General features: G+C 33.6%; 1 protein-coding gene across 5 annotated transcripts in view; it reads left to right on the top strand.

Annotated features, from left to right (window-relative positions):
* The window catches only part of RAB11FIP2 (RAB11 family interacting protein 2), a 51466-nt gene extending 38240 nt beyond the window's left edge, over positions 1-13226 (top strand). For 2 of the 5 annotated variants that reach the window (XM_039482263.1, XM_039482262.1), the window contains exons 5-6: positions 4509-4554; positions 8487-13226. In XM_039482263.1, coding sequence (XP_039338197.1) covers positions 4509-4554; positions 8487-8714 — 274 coding nt within the window. In that variant the 3' untranslated portion in view covers positions 8715-13226. Of the gene's footprint in view, positions 1-4508; positions 4555-7057; positions 7152-8486 lie in introns of all 5 variants that reach the window. The other 3 variants (XM_039482264.1, XR_005583017.1, XM_039482261.1) reach the window with 3 other exon arrangements.
* Positions 13227-13725: the final 499 nt, after the last annotated feature.

The raw sequence follows: 13725 nt of genomic DNA, 5'->3' as shown, positions 1-13725 counted from the left end.
TTTTGGATTATAATGGCAATTTTAAATTATGCTTTCCATACTATTCCTACTAAACTTAATAGATAATTTACATTCGGATCATGCATGCGGTGACTGAGCAATAGTCCTATTAAAATTGATTTTTACTTTGCATGTGAGCAGCGCAATGCCTTTCTAATAGCCAATACGTACAAAATGCATTGTGTGAAATAGTAACCGTGCATACACACAACACAGTTTTGAGGGTGGTGACGTGTGAGCCAGAAAAAAACAATTTAACTTTTGGTTCCCAAGATGAGTTGGCAGAGTTGTTTAATTAGAAAAGACACATCTTTTGTCTTGTAAACTGAGCAAATTTAGTTTTGAAGTAAATGAGAAACAATAAATATAAAATACCACAATGCTAATTTTTACAGTCACTTTTGACAGTGGAACCACACTTAAAAAACAAACAGAAAAAATGCTTCCAAGCTGTGAACATATTTTTGTCATGTTTCCACAGAAAAACTTCACTGCCAATTTATCAAACCCTGGGAAAAATAAGGATAGGACCTTAACTTTTTGGCTATGTTGTGTACTTCTACCATTAGAAGAACAGCAAAACTGATATACTTTGTTCTTTCATCAGTCAGATATACATATTATATAGAAACATGTTGCATTGGTTACATCAGTGACTGCAATTAAAAAATCCGAATGGCCTTGTGTAGTTAAGGAAAATTTTCTTGAAGAGATGGAAAGGCTTATGGTCAATACAGTGTTTATATATAGTGTAAAGGAGTATGTAATTTTGTTTCTTTTTACATAATTATAATCAAATACAATAAGAAAGTTAAGGGTGTGGCATTATGAAACAAAAGAAACAAAAAGAGCCCAATAACTTCAAATACACAACACATGCAGAAAAACCTATATTTGCAATTTTGGGATATTGTAGGGTTCTCAGTGAGTTATGAGTACAGCTGAGAGAGTCTGGAACTGCTCAGGCTCACCTCAAGTTGGAAGAGCTGGCAGGAAAGCATGTTAGGCTCAGCGAGACCATGGAGCTCCCAAGTTAGTTAGTTAGACCTTCTCATTTGAAAAAAAAAAAAATACAAGGTTTCAGAACACCTGTTTCTTCCTGCTTCATTCGGAAGGAGACTATTTCCCACTTACGTCTTAAAACTTGAATAGTGTGTTTCATTTGTAATCATATTTGTGTGCAATTGCAGCTAACTGCATACCAACCATAACATTTGCTAATTTTATAGATGGAATTAATATGTCCGCAGTGTCATAGTAAGTGTGCACATTTTTCAGTTTTAAAAAAGTCAGTACTCCCAATAGTTTACATTTCTAATTTCAAAATACAGATTTCATGTACAGTGATTGTTACCCATTCTTCTTTATCTACTATTATGGAAGAATATCTCAGAACTTTTTTCACAGGAACGTTTAAGTTCAGTGCTATAAAAGATCTTGCTTCCTTAACCCCTCAGAAACTCAGTTGAGCAGTCATTGTATTATTCTGTATCTTGTCTGACATGAGGAAACAGTCCCAAAAGAAAGGTATCCCAAATTAACGCCACACTTCGTTAAATAAAGACATTCTTGGTTTTCACCAGGCTAATTTGATCCAGTTCAGTTAACTCATTTTTTTTGTCCTCAGAACAGATCACAAAAGGCACCCATGAATGAGTAAGTTCATCATGTGTTTGACACATCAGTGTGAGACTAAAAGGCAGACCTTGTGGGAGGGTTCCTGCCTTTAGATTTGTAGACAATACCCGATGAAAGAGGCCCCTCATTCAAAACTGTTCTCTAGTGAACAGGACAGAATGCCTCAGATCACTGTACAAACAGGTATAATAGAAATAAACCAGAACTTGATTTCTCAGACACCTTTTCCCTCACAATTGTGACTGTTCATGTAATCCAGTCTTTATGTAATATTCTAAATATTGCAGTTGGTTCACTGGGCTTCAGTATAAACCAAAGACCAAACTTTCCTTTTGCTGTATAATTGCAAAATACTTGCTACATAAATAGGCTTGGGAGAATTCAATGTTGTTTTTTTATAATTTGGATGTATTATATCACTTCTTAAACATTTTTTTCATTTTGTATCCATTTTAATTTTCACCATTGCAGGAAATTATGGGGGGAGGGCAGTAGATAATAATTATTTAATAACAGTCAGTGTTGAGGTTCAAATAGTTGAAGCTTTATAACCATTAAAACACAGGCTGTCAATATCAACTGAAAAAATATACAAAGTAAATCTTAATCAAACTCTAATGAGTTTTCAAGCAGCATTTTTTCTTACTTTGTCTATCTGTGAATTTCTGTTAGATGGAAATACTTCTTCCACTATGTGTGTATCGTGAAATTGACATTTACCAATAAAAATATAATCCTTCCAAGCCTATATATAAAATATGCCCATTCCACTCTTCCATATCAACTACATATATGATCAAAGGTTTATAGGTTCAGCAAAGGAAGGAATGGACAGCAACAAAATAGCCATTAATTATTTTAGGTTAATTTTTTACATTAAAACTAAAAATGCAGTACAGTGTTTTCATAACTTTAAAATTGTTCTTTCAGATGCTTGTAATAACCTTTCAGTAGCCTGAAATCGAAATGTTTCATTACCAAATTTAATTTTCTTTCTTCATGCACCAGCTTGTTTAATGTATTCATGAGTACTAGACTACTGAGATTTTTTTTCTTATTCCTTTTAAAAATTAAAGGTGAATTCATTACTCATGAGCCAAGAAGGTTTTGGATTGATCAGAATGGTTTGATACAGGTTACATGCAAGCAAGCATTGAGAAGGGTCCTTTTGCAAAAGCTCTGCCTGCAAGCTTCAGCCTCAGCACTTTCAGTACATGTGTGCATCTGTGCTATATATAACCCTTACAGTCATACCAAATAGTAGATTTTGTGAGATATAATATAGGGATTGAAAATAATGCTGTCAAATAAATATAATTTATTACTATAATCCAGAATCTGAACCCATTTTCCAGAGAGTAAATGTTATTTCAGTAATCATTTTTAACAAGTATAAAAGGACACAGATGCATTGTTTTTGAAAATTAAAATATATTCAGAAAATTATATACATACGTGCCTGCCACTTTGACAATGGCAACTTTTTAGTATTATCCATATCAGCAGTCTCTTGTCTTAGTTAATTTGGGAAAATTTTAAAATAGCTATGTTTTTATATGTGAATAATTTAATAGGTTTGAGTGGTTATTTATTGATCTTATTATGCTTCTTTTAAAGCAAGTTGCTGTTTATATTTGTACCTTGTCCTTTAGTTTGATCCATATAAAAACAGATAAATACACTACATACTGTCCGATGTTAAATATTTTCTTAATTTTGATTAATTGTAACGAAAGCATTCTAAATGTGCGTGCACTGTTGGATCTCAAAAAATACTTGTCTATGACTGCTGCAGGGAGTAGTGGAGTTTGGGGTATGTGCTAAATGAAAGCATTGGGCTGCAAGAAGTTCTGTGGGAAGTTTACTAATGGGGATTTTGGAACATTGAGCAAGAGGGGTGAGGAGCTAAAAGAATTGGATCAGAATAAAACTAGTAGCAGCAATAGTGTTGAGAGAAGAAGAAAAGCTAAACAAGTAGCGTAAAACTGGAAGGATAAAAAAAAATTGCCCCATGTTAGATAAGAGGTAGAGAGTAAGCATTGTTAATGTGAGATGGTTTTTTTCAACCTATGAAATGAGCTAGTGATTTCAACTGAGTTTCTGAAAAGCAGATCTCCAATAAAAAGACACCAGAAAAACTGGCACTAATTGGTACCTTTGCAATGACAATTTCAGTTTAGAGATGTATGACCAAGTGGACATTGAAAATTTTATTAGCCTCTCACCCACAGAGATGATCTTTCTCAGGTCAGAGTTGAAGCATAATGACAGTGTAGTATGTGCAAACTGCGACTTTGATTATCTGAAGTTTACCTGGTCTGTGTCCATAGAGAACCTGAATTTCCAGGGCTATCAGTTGAACAGTTGAATCACTTACCAAAATACAAAATAAAACAACTATCTTTAAAAGGCTTTTTTTCTATTTTTCAATGAAAAATTATAGCAATTTCATGTATGTTTAGAGTAGAAAACATGATTTAAAAAAATACAAATGTCAGTTTTAACTTGATCTAAAATTATAAAGTTCCAAAAAATGCATTTTGTATACTACTGCAGAGCAAACTGTTGAATTACCATTTACAACCATCTTCCCAAATCCTTCATTTCTGTGTTTAATGGTCAGCATAATTATAATATCATGATTTTAACTCTAATATATTTACAGGTTGTAGAAGCTTTGCTTACATATTGTTTTATGAAAATTATCTTTGATTTTGTGTCTTTCTTAAACATTTTTGAAGTCAAGAAATTATGTGAATGTTTCCACATTTCATATAAGCTATTTTAGTAATGTTGACATTAGGTACACAATGGTGTTTTTTGTTGATGAGTACGTACCTATAATATTTTGTTTTTTGTTATTCCCCTAGTTTTACTATGAATCCTGCAAGCATTGAAGACCTCAGGGAAAAAAGGGTGAGTGACAGTGTAATGGAGATCTATCAGTTCTCCACCTACTTGATGGCTGAAATAGACTAAATAACCAAACATGGTTTTTATTAACTTCTAATATGAAAATTTTAAAGCCTTTCCTGCTTGTTTTATCCAGTAATTCTTAACGAAAGTCTCTCTTTCCTGGTCGGAGACTAGATTAATTCAAAGGAACTGAAAAGAGATTTAGAGACCCAATTGGCAGAGTATTTGGAATAACCACTGAAGTTATAGTGTAGAATAGATCTTCCCAAGGGAAGTAGTGAGACACCTTTTGCTTCAGCCATTTTAAAATAAGTTTGGACAAAGCACTAAAATGTGTTGCCTGGCAAACAATCCTGCATTGGCAGGGGATGGACTAGATCGACTAGATCAGCAGTTCTCAAACTGTGGGTTGGGACCCAAAAGTGGGTCGCGACCCCATTTTAATGGGGTTGCCAGCGCTGGCTCAGACTTGCTGGGGCCTAGGGCAGAAGCCGAAGCCTGAGAGCTTCAGCCCAGAATGGCAGGGCTAAGGTTACAGGCCCCCTCCCTGGGGCTGAAGCTCTTGGGCTTTAGCTTTGCTTACCCCCCATTCCCCGCCGCCACTTGGGTGGGCTCAGGCTTCAGTCCCCCGGTAATTTTTGTTGGGAGAAGGGAGTCACGATGCAATGAAGTTTGAGAACCCCGGGACTAGATGACCTAACAGGTCGTTTCCATCTGTAAAGTCTGTGATTCTTTATGAAGGACAGTTTTTAGTGGGCTAATCAAAATGCAAGTCAAGGAAAATGAGTAAATATGGTTAGAAATACAAATAACAAATGAAGAACAGCAATAAGGCCTTGTAATAAAGAGACTTTAAATTATTCTTTGGAATGGTTGTTTGGCCCTAGAAATAGCAAAAATATAGTGTGTACTAAGAAAGAACAAAGAAAAAAATTCCACACATTTACTATGCAATTTCTTTGTATAAAAGAAAATATAATCTTGCTAGAATTTGTTTTGTTTTTTATAAGGAGATCAGATCTTTAAAAGTGAGTTTGTTTTCCCTCTTAAAAAAATAAGTTGCATCGACAGATAGGACTTTATACTGTTTGTATTTTACTGTAGTATGTAAATGATTTGCAATAACTTTTGATGTTTCATAATAAATGCCCAAGTTTTCATAATGTAAGAAACTGGTGGGAGATGTCAGAATGTATGAAGGCTGCCTTTGATCAGATAGTAAACTAAATTCTACCAGGCAGTTACTTAATCTCTGGCAAAAAGCAACATCAAAAAATTGATTTAACTTAGCAGCTATTGTCTGTAAAGTAACCTTAATTACAGTTTCTATGTGCTTGTAAATGTACTACCCCAAATCATGTAATTTATTGTTGGTAAAAGCATCGTTAGAATTCTTTTAAGAAAGATAATGTGAATTATTTGATTTAAAGGTAATAAAAGAAATCCTTGATGTTGTGATGTTTCTTTGGAATACCAACTATCCTAAATGTCAGTTGCAGGATTCTGAGGTGGTGTTCATTTAATGCAAGATATAATTAAAAGGAGAAGACACTATCTTTATACCCCTTAGTTTTTGAATGAAACTATTTGAAAAATTTTAATGTTCATGATAATTGTTAAGATATTTGAAGTAATTTATATTAGATTCTGCAATAATAGGCCTCCACCAACTTACATTTTTTTCTTCCCTTGGATGTAGTGTTTAGCAATTAAGTTTGTATATCTTCTACTCTGGTGCCAACACCTGTCTCTGAAAGCAATGTTTAAACAGGAGCAGTAGCCAGTTGAAAGGGCAGCGTGAGCTCTTTAAGGTCTAATTAAGAACTGAAAGGGAGATGAAGCATGTAGGACAAAAGATGTGAAAGCAGCTGAGATGATATTCCCAGAGCAAAATTCCTCATTAGAACAATAGGGAGATGATCAGAGAATGCCAAGCCTTTATGTTATCTCTGTAGCTCTCCTTCAGTTGCTGTGGATGTCAGTTTGTACCCCAATACATTTGGTTACCAGGGCAACCCTTCTTTAAATATTTTGCTATTTAAAATCTTTTGCTAAAATTTAAATTTTATAAGATAATTATCCCATAGTAAAACTTTAGTAGCAAATTTTTTGAAAAGTAAAAATGAGATTATTCCTTAATCCTTTAACATGCTGTGTTGCCTAAATGTTCAAATGGAAAATTAAAACCAAAATGTGAGTTATCCCCATACTATTGGCATCGTCCTTTCCTTAAGTATTAAAACATACTGATATATAGTTGAATCTTTATTTTTCTTTAGCTGGAATTTTCTTGTATATCTGCTTCTTAAAACATACATATTATACAGAACATTCTGGGAAACAATATTTAATAGTTAAAAACATAATTGCATACTGGATCTAGGTGTTTTCCAAATATAAAATTGAGCGAACCCTTTATTTTTAAACATGGAAGCTTTAGTAATTTTTTTTTCTGAGATGTATGAAGTATTAGTACTGTAAACAGAAACATTTCCTTCCTCAGGGTGGAAGAAAATGTGCAAGATACATGAATGACCAAGAATTGGAAATGCTTTCTATTCTGTACATATTATTGGAAATGTGGTACTAAATGATTTGTAAGTTTCACCAATTTAGGTATTTTTATGAAGTGGAAGAAATTATCTGCTATGATGATTTTTTAGTGTTGTAAATTGATGATAGCAAATTAACCGTTAATGACTAAATACTGATGTTTAGCTGAAATTCAATCTTACAGAATCAGTCAGAAATCCTAAAATGTTTAATAGTGCCAAGAGTTACTAATAGAAAGCAATCGATGGAGAGAGGTTGGTTAACTTGTAGCATTCCAACTGATTTGCAATACACCATCACTTTTAATTAGCCTTACTTGAAAACTTTGGCCACCTGCATATTTTAATGATGAGATGGATGCAACGTGTAAATATTGAGCTGTGCTGAAATGAAAAGGAGTGAAGCAGGCTACTTCTGTATATATCTACTGCTCAGTATGCTTGCTGATTGTGCCTGATCTATCATTTTTAATGAGAAGATTCAAATGTAAACAAAAATTATCTCCTAAGCAAGAATTATTTCACCTTATATTCAACTGAAAGGTTCAGGATTTGAGAGGTTAGATTATTTTACTTAATCAAATGTTTTATATCTTTAAATGTCCCAGTCTCTGAACTAGATAAACTAATTATTATACACGTCTAACAGTGCTATTATTTTCATAAACCCACTCTTCCTAATTATCCTTTTCTTAATTATATGTTCTCTTCCCCCCCAGTAGAAAATAAGGCATTCAGGGTTATAGTTTCCTGGATCATACATTGCTTTTAGTATGGGAATTAAACTTACTCATCTCTGTTAATACTTCTACACATAGTGAATGATCAGAGAGCATTGCTGAAAGTTGTTTTCTCTTGCTACTTAATTTAGAATTCTGTGCTGCACGTGCTTTTTTCAACTTCTGGTAGTTCTCCTTTCAATTATGACAGCCTCTTGTGCAGCTTTTTAACTTCACCCAAAATATAAAATAAGAAGTTCTAATACACAATAAGCAGATATTGAGGCCAGGACTTGGAGAGCCTCTGAAGGCCAAGAATGGAGCATTAGAGACAGATGAGTCCTGATGTCATTAAAAAGCTAGATTCATTGTTTGCTGTAGTCGTCTCAAAAGATGAACAATAAAAGAAAAGAGGACTCAAAATAGTGGTGGTAATGTTTGAGTAGTCAAGGGCTGTCTTACTTCTTCCCCTTCTTGGTGGGTCAATCACTTAATGGGCATTATATTACTATGGGGAGAAGCTTATTTCAGGATGTGAGGTGTACGCTGCTTGAGAACAATATCATAAGTGACTTTCTGTTTCATAACCTCTCAACTAATTCTCAATATTGGATTGTCTCCCATATGTCTGCTAAAATGTTGTGATGTTTTTCATTTATAGGATGGAAATCCTTTTGATGCCACTGCAGGGTACCGTAATCTTACATATGAAGAGGTCTTGCAGGAGCTGGTGAAACATAAAGAGCAACTTAAGAAGAAAGACACCCATATCCGTGAACTTGAGGACTACATTGACAATCTTCTTGTACGAGTAATGGAGGAAACTCCTAGTATTCTCAGAGTGCCATATGAACCTTCTCGAAGAGCTGGCAAATTTTCCAAAAGCTAAGGCAATAACACTTCATGGTTCTTTGTGTTGAATGTGTTAATGGAAGGACATTGCACTACACATTTTGATTTCCTAATTTTGTTCTATTGTCCACTCCTTTCCCCTTCTGAGAGATTCAGCGTTTTGTCCTCCAAATACTAGCAGTGACTGTCAAAACTAGTAGTCTGCTATGTTTATTAAAGAACTTTGCAAAAACAAATAGGAGATAGAGTAGATGAATTTCTCACATTCCTTTTTGGAAATTACATTTAGCTATATTTTACTTGCAGTACTGTAAATAATACACTTTGAAAATGTCCATTCAGTTGTTTTACATGATGATTTTCTCCTAGCCCTGTTGCGGTTTGATACCATATGTCTACTTTTACTACTTATTGATACACTATTATGCAAAGTCACTCTTTTTAGTATTGCAGCATGCCATCACGGGTGTCATGCTAAAGTCTGTATGGTACGTTTTGCTGGATGTGAACATGGGTTGTTGCAATGTGATATTTCAGTATAGTTAATTCTCAGCATTTATTAGAGAGAAACAGTGGAAACAAAGAGGAAATGCCATATACTGTACAGTACACTTTGTTAAGAATGTTTTAAAATATCATGTCAGTTCAACAATGGCATGTATTTCAATCAGTTATTTTCACACTTAAATTCTGGATTTTGTGTACAATGAACATTGAACTTTGAAATCCGTAAGTTATAAGCTAATTACGATATGGGGTTTTTGGTGTAAAATTATTGCATGCCTTTTTATACATTAAAATAGTGTAAACAAAATGCTAATAGAGTCAGAAGTAGGACGGAAGAAAGTGGCTAAAGAGTTTAATACTTTTTTCACTCAAATCCTACAGCAGTAAAAAAAAAAAAAAGTTCAGAAGGAGAAATAAGAAGACTGACTTAAAGAGAGATGATTCTGAAGAATTAAAGTGACCCAATCTCAAGTTGGGTTTTTCATGTGATGCATCTTTCCTTTGATTTCCAAGGCTCCTAGGAAAAGGGTGTATTGCTTAGGCATGCCTAGAGTGTTTCTCACAAAGACTTAAAACTAATAAGAGGAGGTCTGTATTCCTTTTCAATCATTTTAAAGGTCTGCTTTTACTAAGGCTGATGGAAGAGGTATTTTGAATAAGCATGCATCTAATCATTTATATTTGCGTATAATATTGTGTACAAAAATATGTACTCTTTCACACATCAGCCAAATACAGTACTCAACTTCTAATGGGAAACAATGGTGTAAGAAAAAAATCTTTACTAATAGCCACTAAATTATTTTATTTTAATTGCCTTGTAAGTCTTAAGTGGATTGTCTGTTACTGTGAAATTCTGAGGTGTATCAGAACTTATGCAGGAGAATATAATAACATTGGATTTAAGAAGTTAAAATTCTTGGTTTAGAAAGAAAATTTTGTGTGCAGGGTGGCAGGATTTTTGTTTTTTGCTTTCTCCATTTGTTCTTGTAAACTGCTTATTTTTCTTACACTGGCATATGGTGGGCTTTTCTGAGGAGGAAAAAAGCCTAAAATTAACTTCTGATTTTGTTGTTGTTATAAAGAATGAGACTTTTTTTTCATGTTTAAGACTTCAAAAATTAATAAATCCATCTTGAATTGTTCTGATTCTAGACACTATGAGATAAACCATTGGTATCAGAGAGCTCTTGACAATGTAACTATATGACAGCAGTATTGCATTGTACTCAGAAGAAAATTATTTCTTTGTACAGTGTAAATAACTTTTCACTTCTTGACTTTATTTCTTGATTTACTTTGCATTCTCCAGAATGACATGGGGCGGTACCTGGGATGGGAAAAAGGATGGATTGATTGATTGTACCAGGTTCATAAAAAGTGTAAAGTATGAAAGTCCTGGCCCTGTGTTGGGATTCATTAGCATAAACCATTGTGCTTGGGCGGAGCCACAGTGACTACAGTGGGGGGACTCCTGGTTGTAAGGTTCTGTGTTAGCAGATCATGTTTCGGGATTAAGGCCTGATTCACTAAGTAGTTGCTATTAAGACCACCCAAGGATTCATCAGGTATTGTACCTCATAAACTAATATGAATGTTCTTTTGTCTACTTAAGTCTAAATGACTCAGTTTATTGTAATATATTTAAAGTGCCAAAGCATATTAAGTTACAGTTCATTTATTGCTGAGTTAGTTTTTGCACTTGAAGGAGATTTTAATTTAGAAATTATACAAGGTTGTCTGTCAATTATTCAGTATTCCCACAAAGATTCTCAAACATTTTAGAGTAGTTTGGCTAATGCTAATGATTTTTATATATATTGGGGGAAATGTGCCATTGAATTTGAAGCTGAACTCCACATTAATTTAAAAAATCACTGATGCTATGCGATCCTAAGTTTGTAAGGTTTCTTCTCTCATCACTGTCTTATACATATCAATGGGAGTTTCACAAGCAAACGAGTATGAAAATATTCCATAATGAGTTTCAACTTCTGCAAGCCAATCTATAGTTATTAAAATGAAGCATTACTGAATTTAGAACCTTTGAAATCATTTCTATTAGAATGTTAATGTGGAATATCAAAATGCATAATTGGCTAAAAGTAGATCATTTGACATTTGCATAGAAGAAATGATAAGCAGATTAAAGGTAGCAAAAAGATCAATTTTAGTGCATTAGTGAAGAAATTTAGTGCCGTTTTTAATGTGCTATCTAGTTCTTTATCTGATCTGTAACTGAATAAAAGCACCTTTTTATTTCTCCTTATCACAAAAAGGAGAAACAAATTTAGCTTAGAAAAAGGTACAGTTACTAAAATATGAAGAATGAAGCATGTACAACTATAAAAATATTTGTACTGTGTTTGTGTAATTTAAGGTACGAGTTACTTTTGGTTCAATTTTGGAAAGATATTAAATGCACATGCTTTTCTGTTTTAAGTAGGGTTTTTTTTGTTTTTTTTTTAATTATTCACATTTTCTGGGAATTTTTACAGGTTATTTTTTCAAGGACATCTTCACCGTAAAAATATTTTATGGACTATGCAAAATTTTCCAATCAAAACACTTCATACAAAATATTCCATACATGTATAAGATGCAAGGAAATCTCTGTTGATTTTACTCTTAAGCATAACACTATAAAAGCATCTTCTAACAGTTTTTGAATCTGTAATACCTTACCACACACAATCCATCTTTCAGTACTCTAAAATCTAAAGATGAAAACACTGGCAATCCACACACTTTTATTGATCTTTTCTCTGAAAAATTAACATGAAGCTTCATCAGTATATGTACTGTACTTTGAAATATTCCTTTGAAACAGCTCTGGTACTAGCAATGTATTTAACTACTTTCTTGAATGAATATCAAGGCCATATTTTAGAGTTGTAAATATCCAATGAACTTCTTGCCATTCAATAAGACTGTTTAATATTTATGTATTACTTTTTGCTGCTGTATGTATGTATGTTGATCTTGGTTTTTCCACCTACCAACGAGTGTAGCATTATCCATAGATTACATATAACTCCATCTATTGCTGTTGTCTGTAAATCAAGACTAGTCGTAATTTTCCAACTATGAAAATGATGCCTTGTATTTGAAAGGGTTCTACAAATGGAGACCCAAATAGAACTGAGCTCATTAGTAACCAGCTTACATTATTTTGCTGTAAGGATGTTCTTTCTTTAACTAGGTGCATCTTAAATGAAACAGAACTGCTGTCTTAATATTTTTACTGCTGCACTGGAGTTTTATTTACACCTATCGCTTTAAAAAAAGTTGTCCTACACCAAGTTTTTAAACTAAATTCATGCTTTGTTGCTGTTTGTGTATCCATAACTATGGTAGTTATGGTAGAGGTGTCAGCTGTGTGTTTTTAAATGGTTATAGGTAAAGCCTCTTGATTCACTTACTCTCTTTTGAGGTAAATGGTGAAGGATTATAGCACTGCTGTGTTCCTGATATTAGATTTAAGGCTTTATCAGCATTTCCATTCTAAACCCCTGTTTTCAGGGATTTATAACTTCTAAATCTAGATACAGTCGCTGGAAGTGTTTTTAATATGCAATAGGTGGCACTTTAATCTGTTTATGGAAGGGTTGGGAGATTTATTTCTGTTGAGAAAGGCAGAGACAGCATTTATTTTATCTTTCATAATTTGTATGTTGAAAAATCCACTATATTTGCTGTTAAGTGTATTACAAATGATACATTCACTCTTCTTAGAAGCTTCCAGGTGGCTTGTATTATGTTAGGTACAATAAAATGCTGAAGATCCAAGTTATATAGGAGGACTGTAAAAGATGTGAGCATTACTTAAAACTAAAGGGTTGATTAGTCTCGTGCAATGAATGGTAGCTTGTATACATTTTTTAAAGTTACAGATTTACAACTATATGGACCCGTGACAACTGTATACTTACGATATTGCATGAAACATTTTTGTTATATTCTGTGCACTAGGTGTTGAACTCTCTTTAGTTGATTAAAATATGTAATCTTAATATATGAATTTATTTTCATTCAGTATTGCATGTGTAACACTAATAAAACACAGTGCACTACAGCAAATGTCTTGTAGTTTAATGTGTCCAAAACATGCAAGATTTCAGCGTTCTAATCAAGTGTGTAGTTTCAGGACATAATGGCCATGCTTTCGAGAATTACAAGGAGTGTATTTTCTCAAGGACAGTTGTAAATGTATTTCATAGCTGCTTGGAAACTTCCTCTTAGATATCCTCTTGAGAACATAATTGTTGAAAGAGACCTGTCTTGTTCCATTGTGCTGTGTGTGTGTCCTTTAATATAGAGGCAACAGTCACCAAACCCCATCGCCTTCTTCTGACTTCACACGCAAAAACATCACATATAGTAATGAGGGCTTTGATACTGATGTCTTGGGTGGCACTTAGCATTCTGACAATCATCCATGAAAGATGATAGGAGATATATAATCCACATCACTTTCCATGGCTGACAGTTTCAAAACAGAATCCAACCAGAGAGAGATTACAACTAGGACACTCCAAAGA

The sequence above is a fragment of the Mauremys reevesii genome, linkage group 7, assembly GCF_016161935.1.
Source record: "Mauremys reevesii isolate NIE-2019 linkage group 7, ASM1616193v1, whole genome shotgun sequence".
NCBI classification, from domain to species: Eukaryota; Metazoa; Chordata; order Testudines; family Geoemydidae; genus Mauremys; species Mauremys reevesii.
This window is presented reverse-complemented; position numbering and strand designations above follow the sequence as displayed.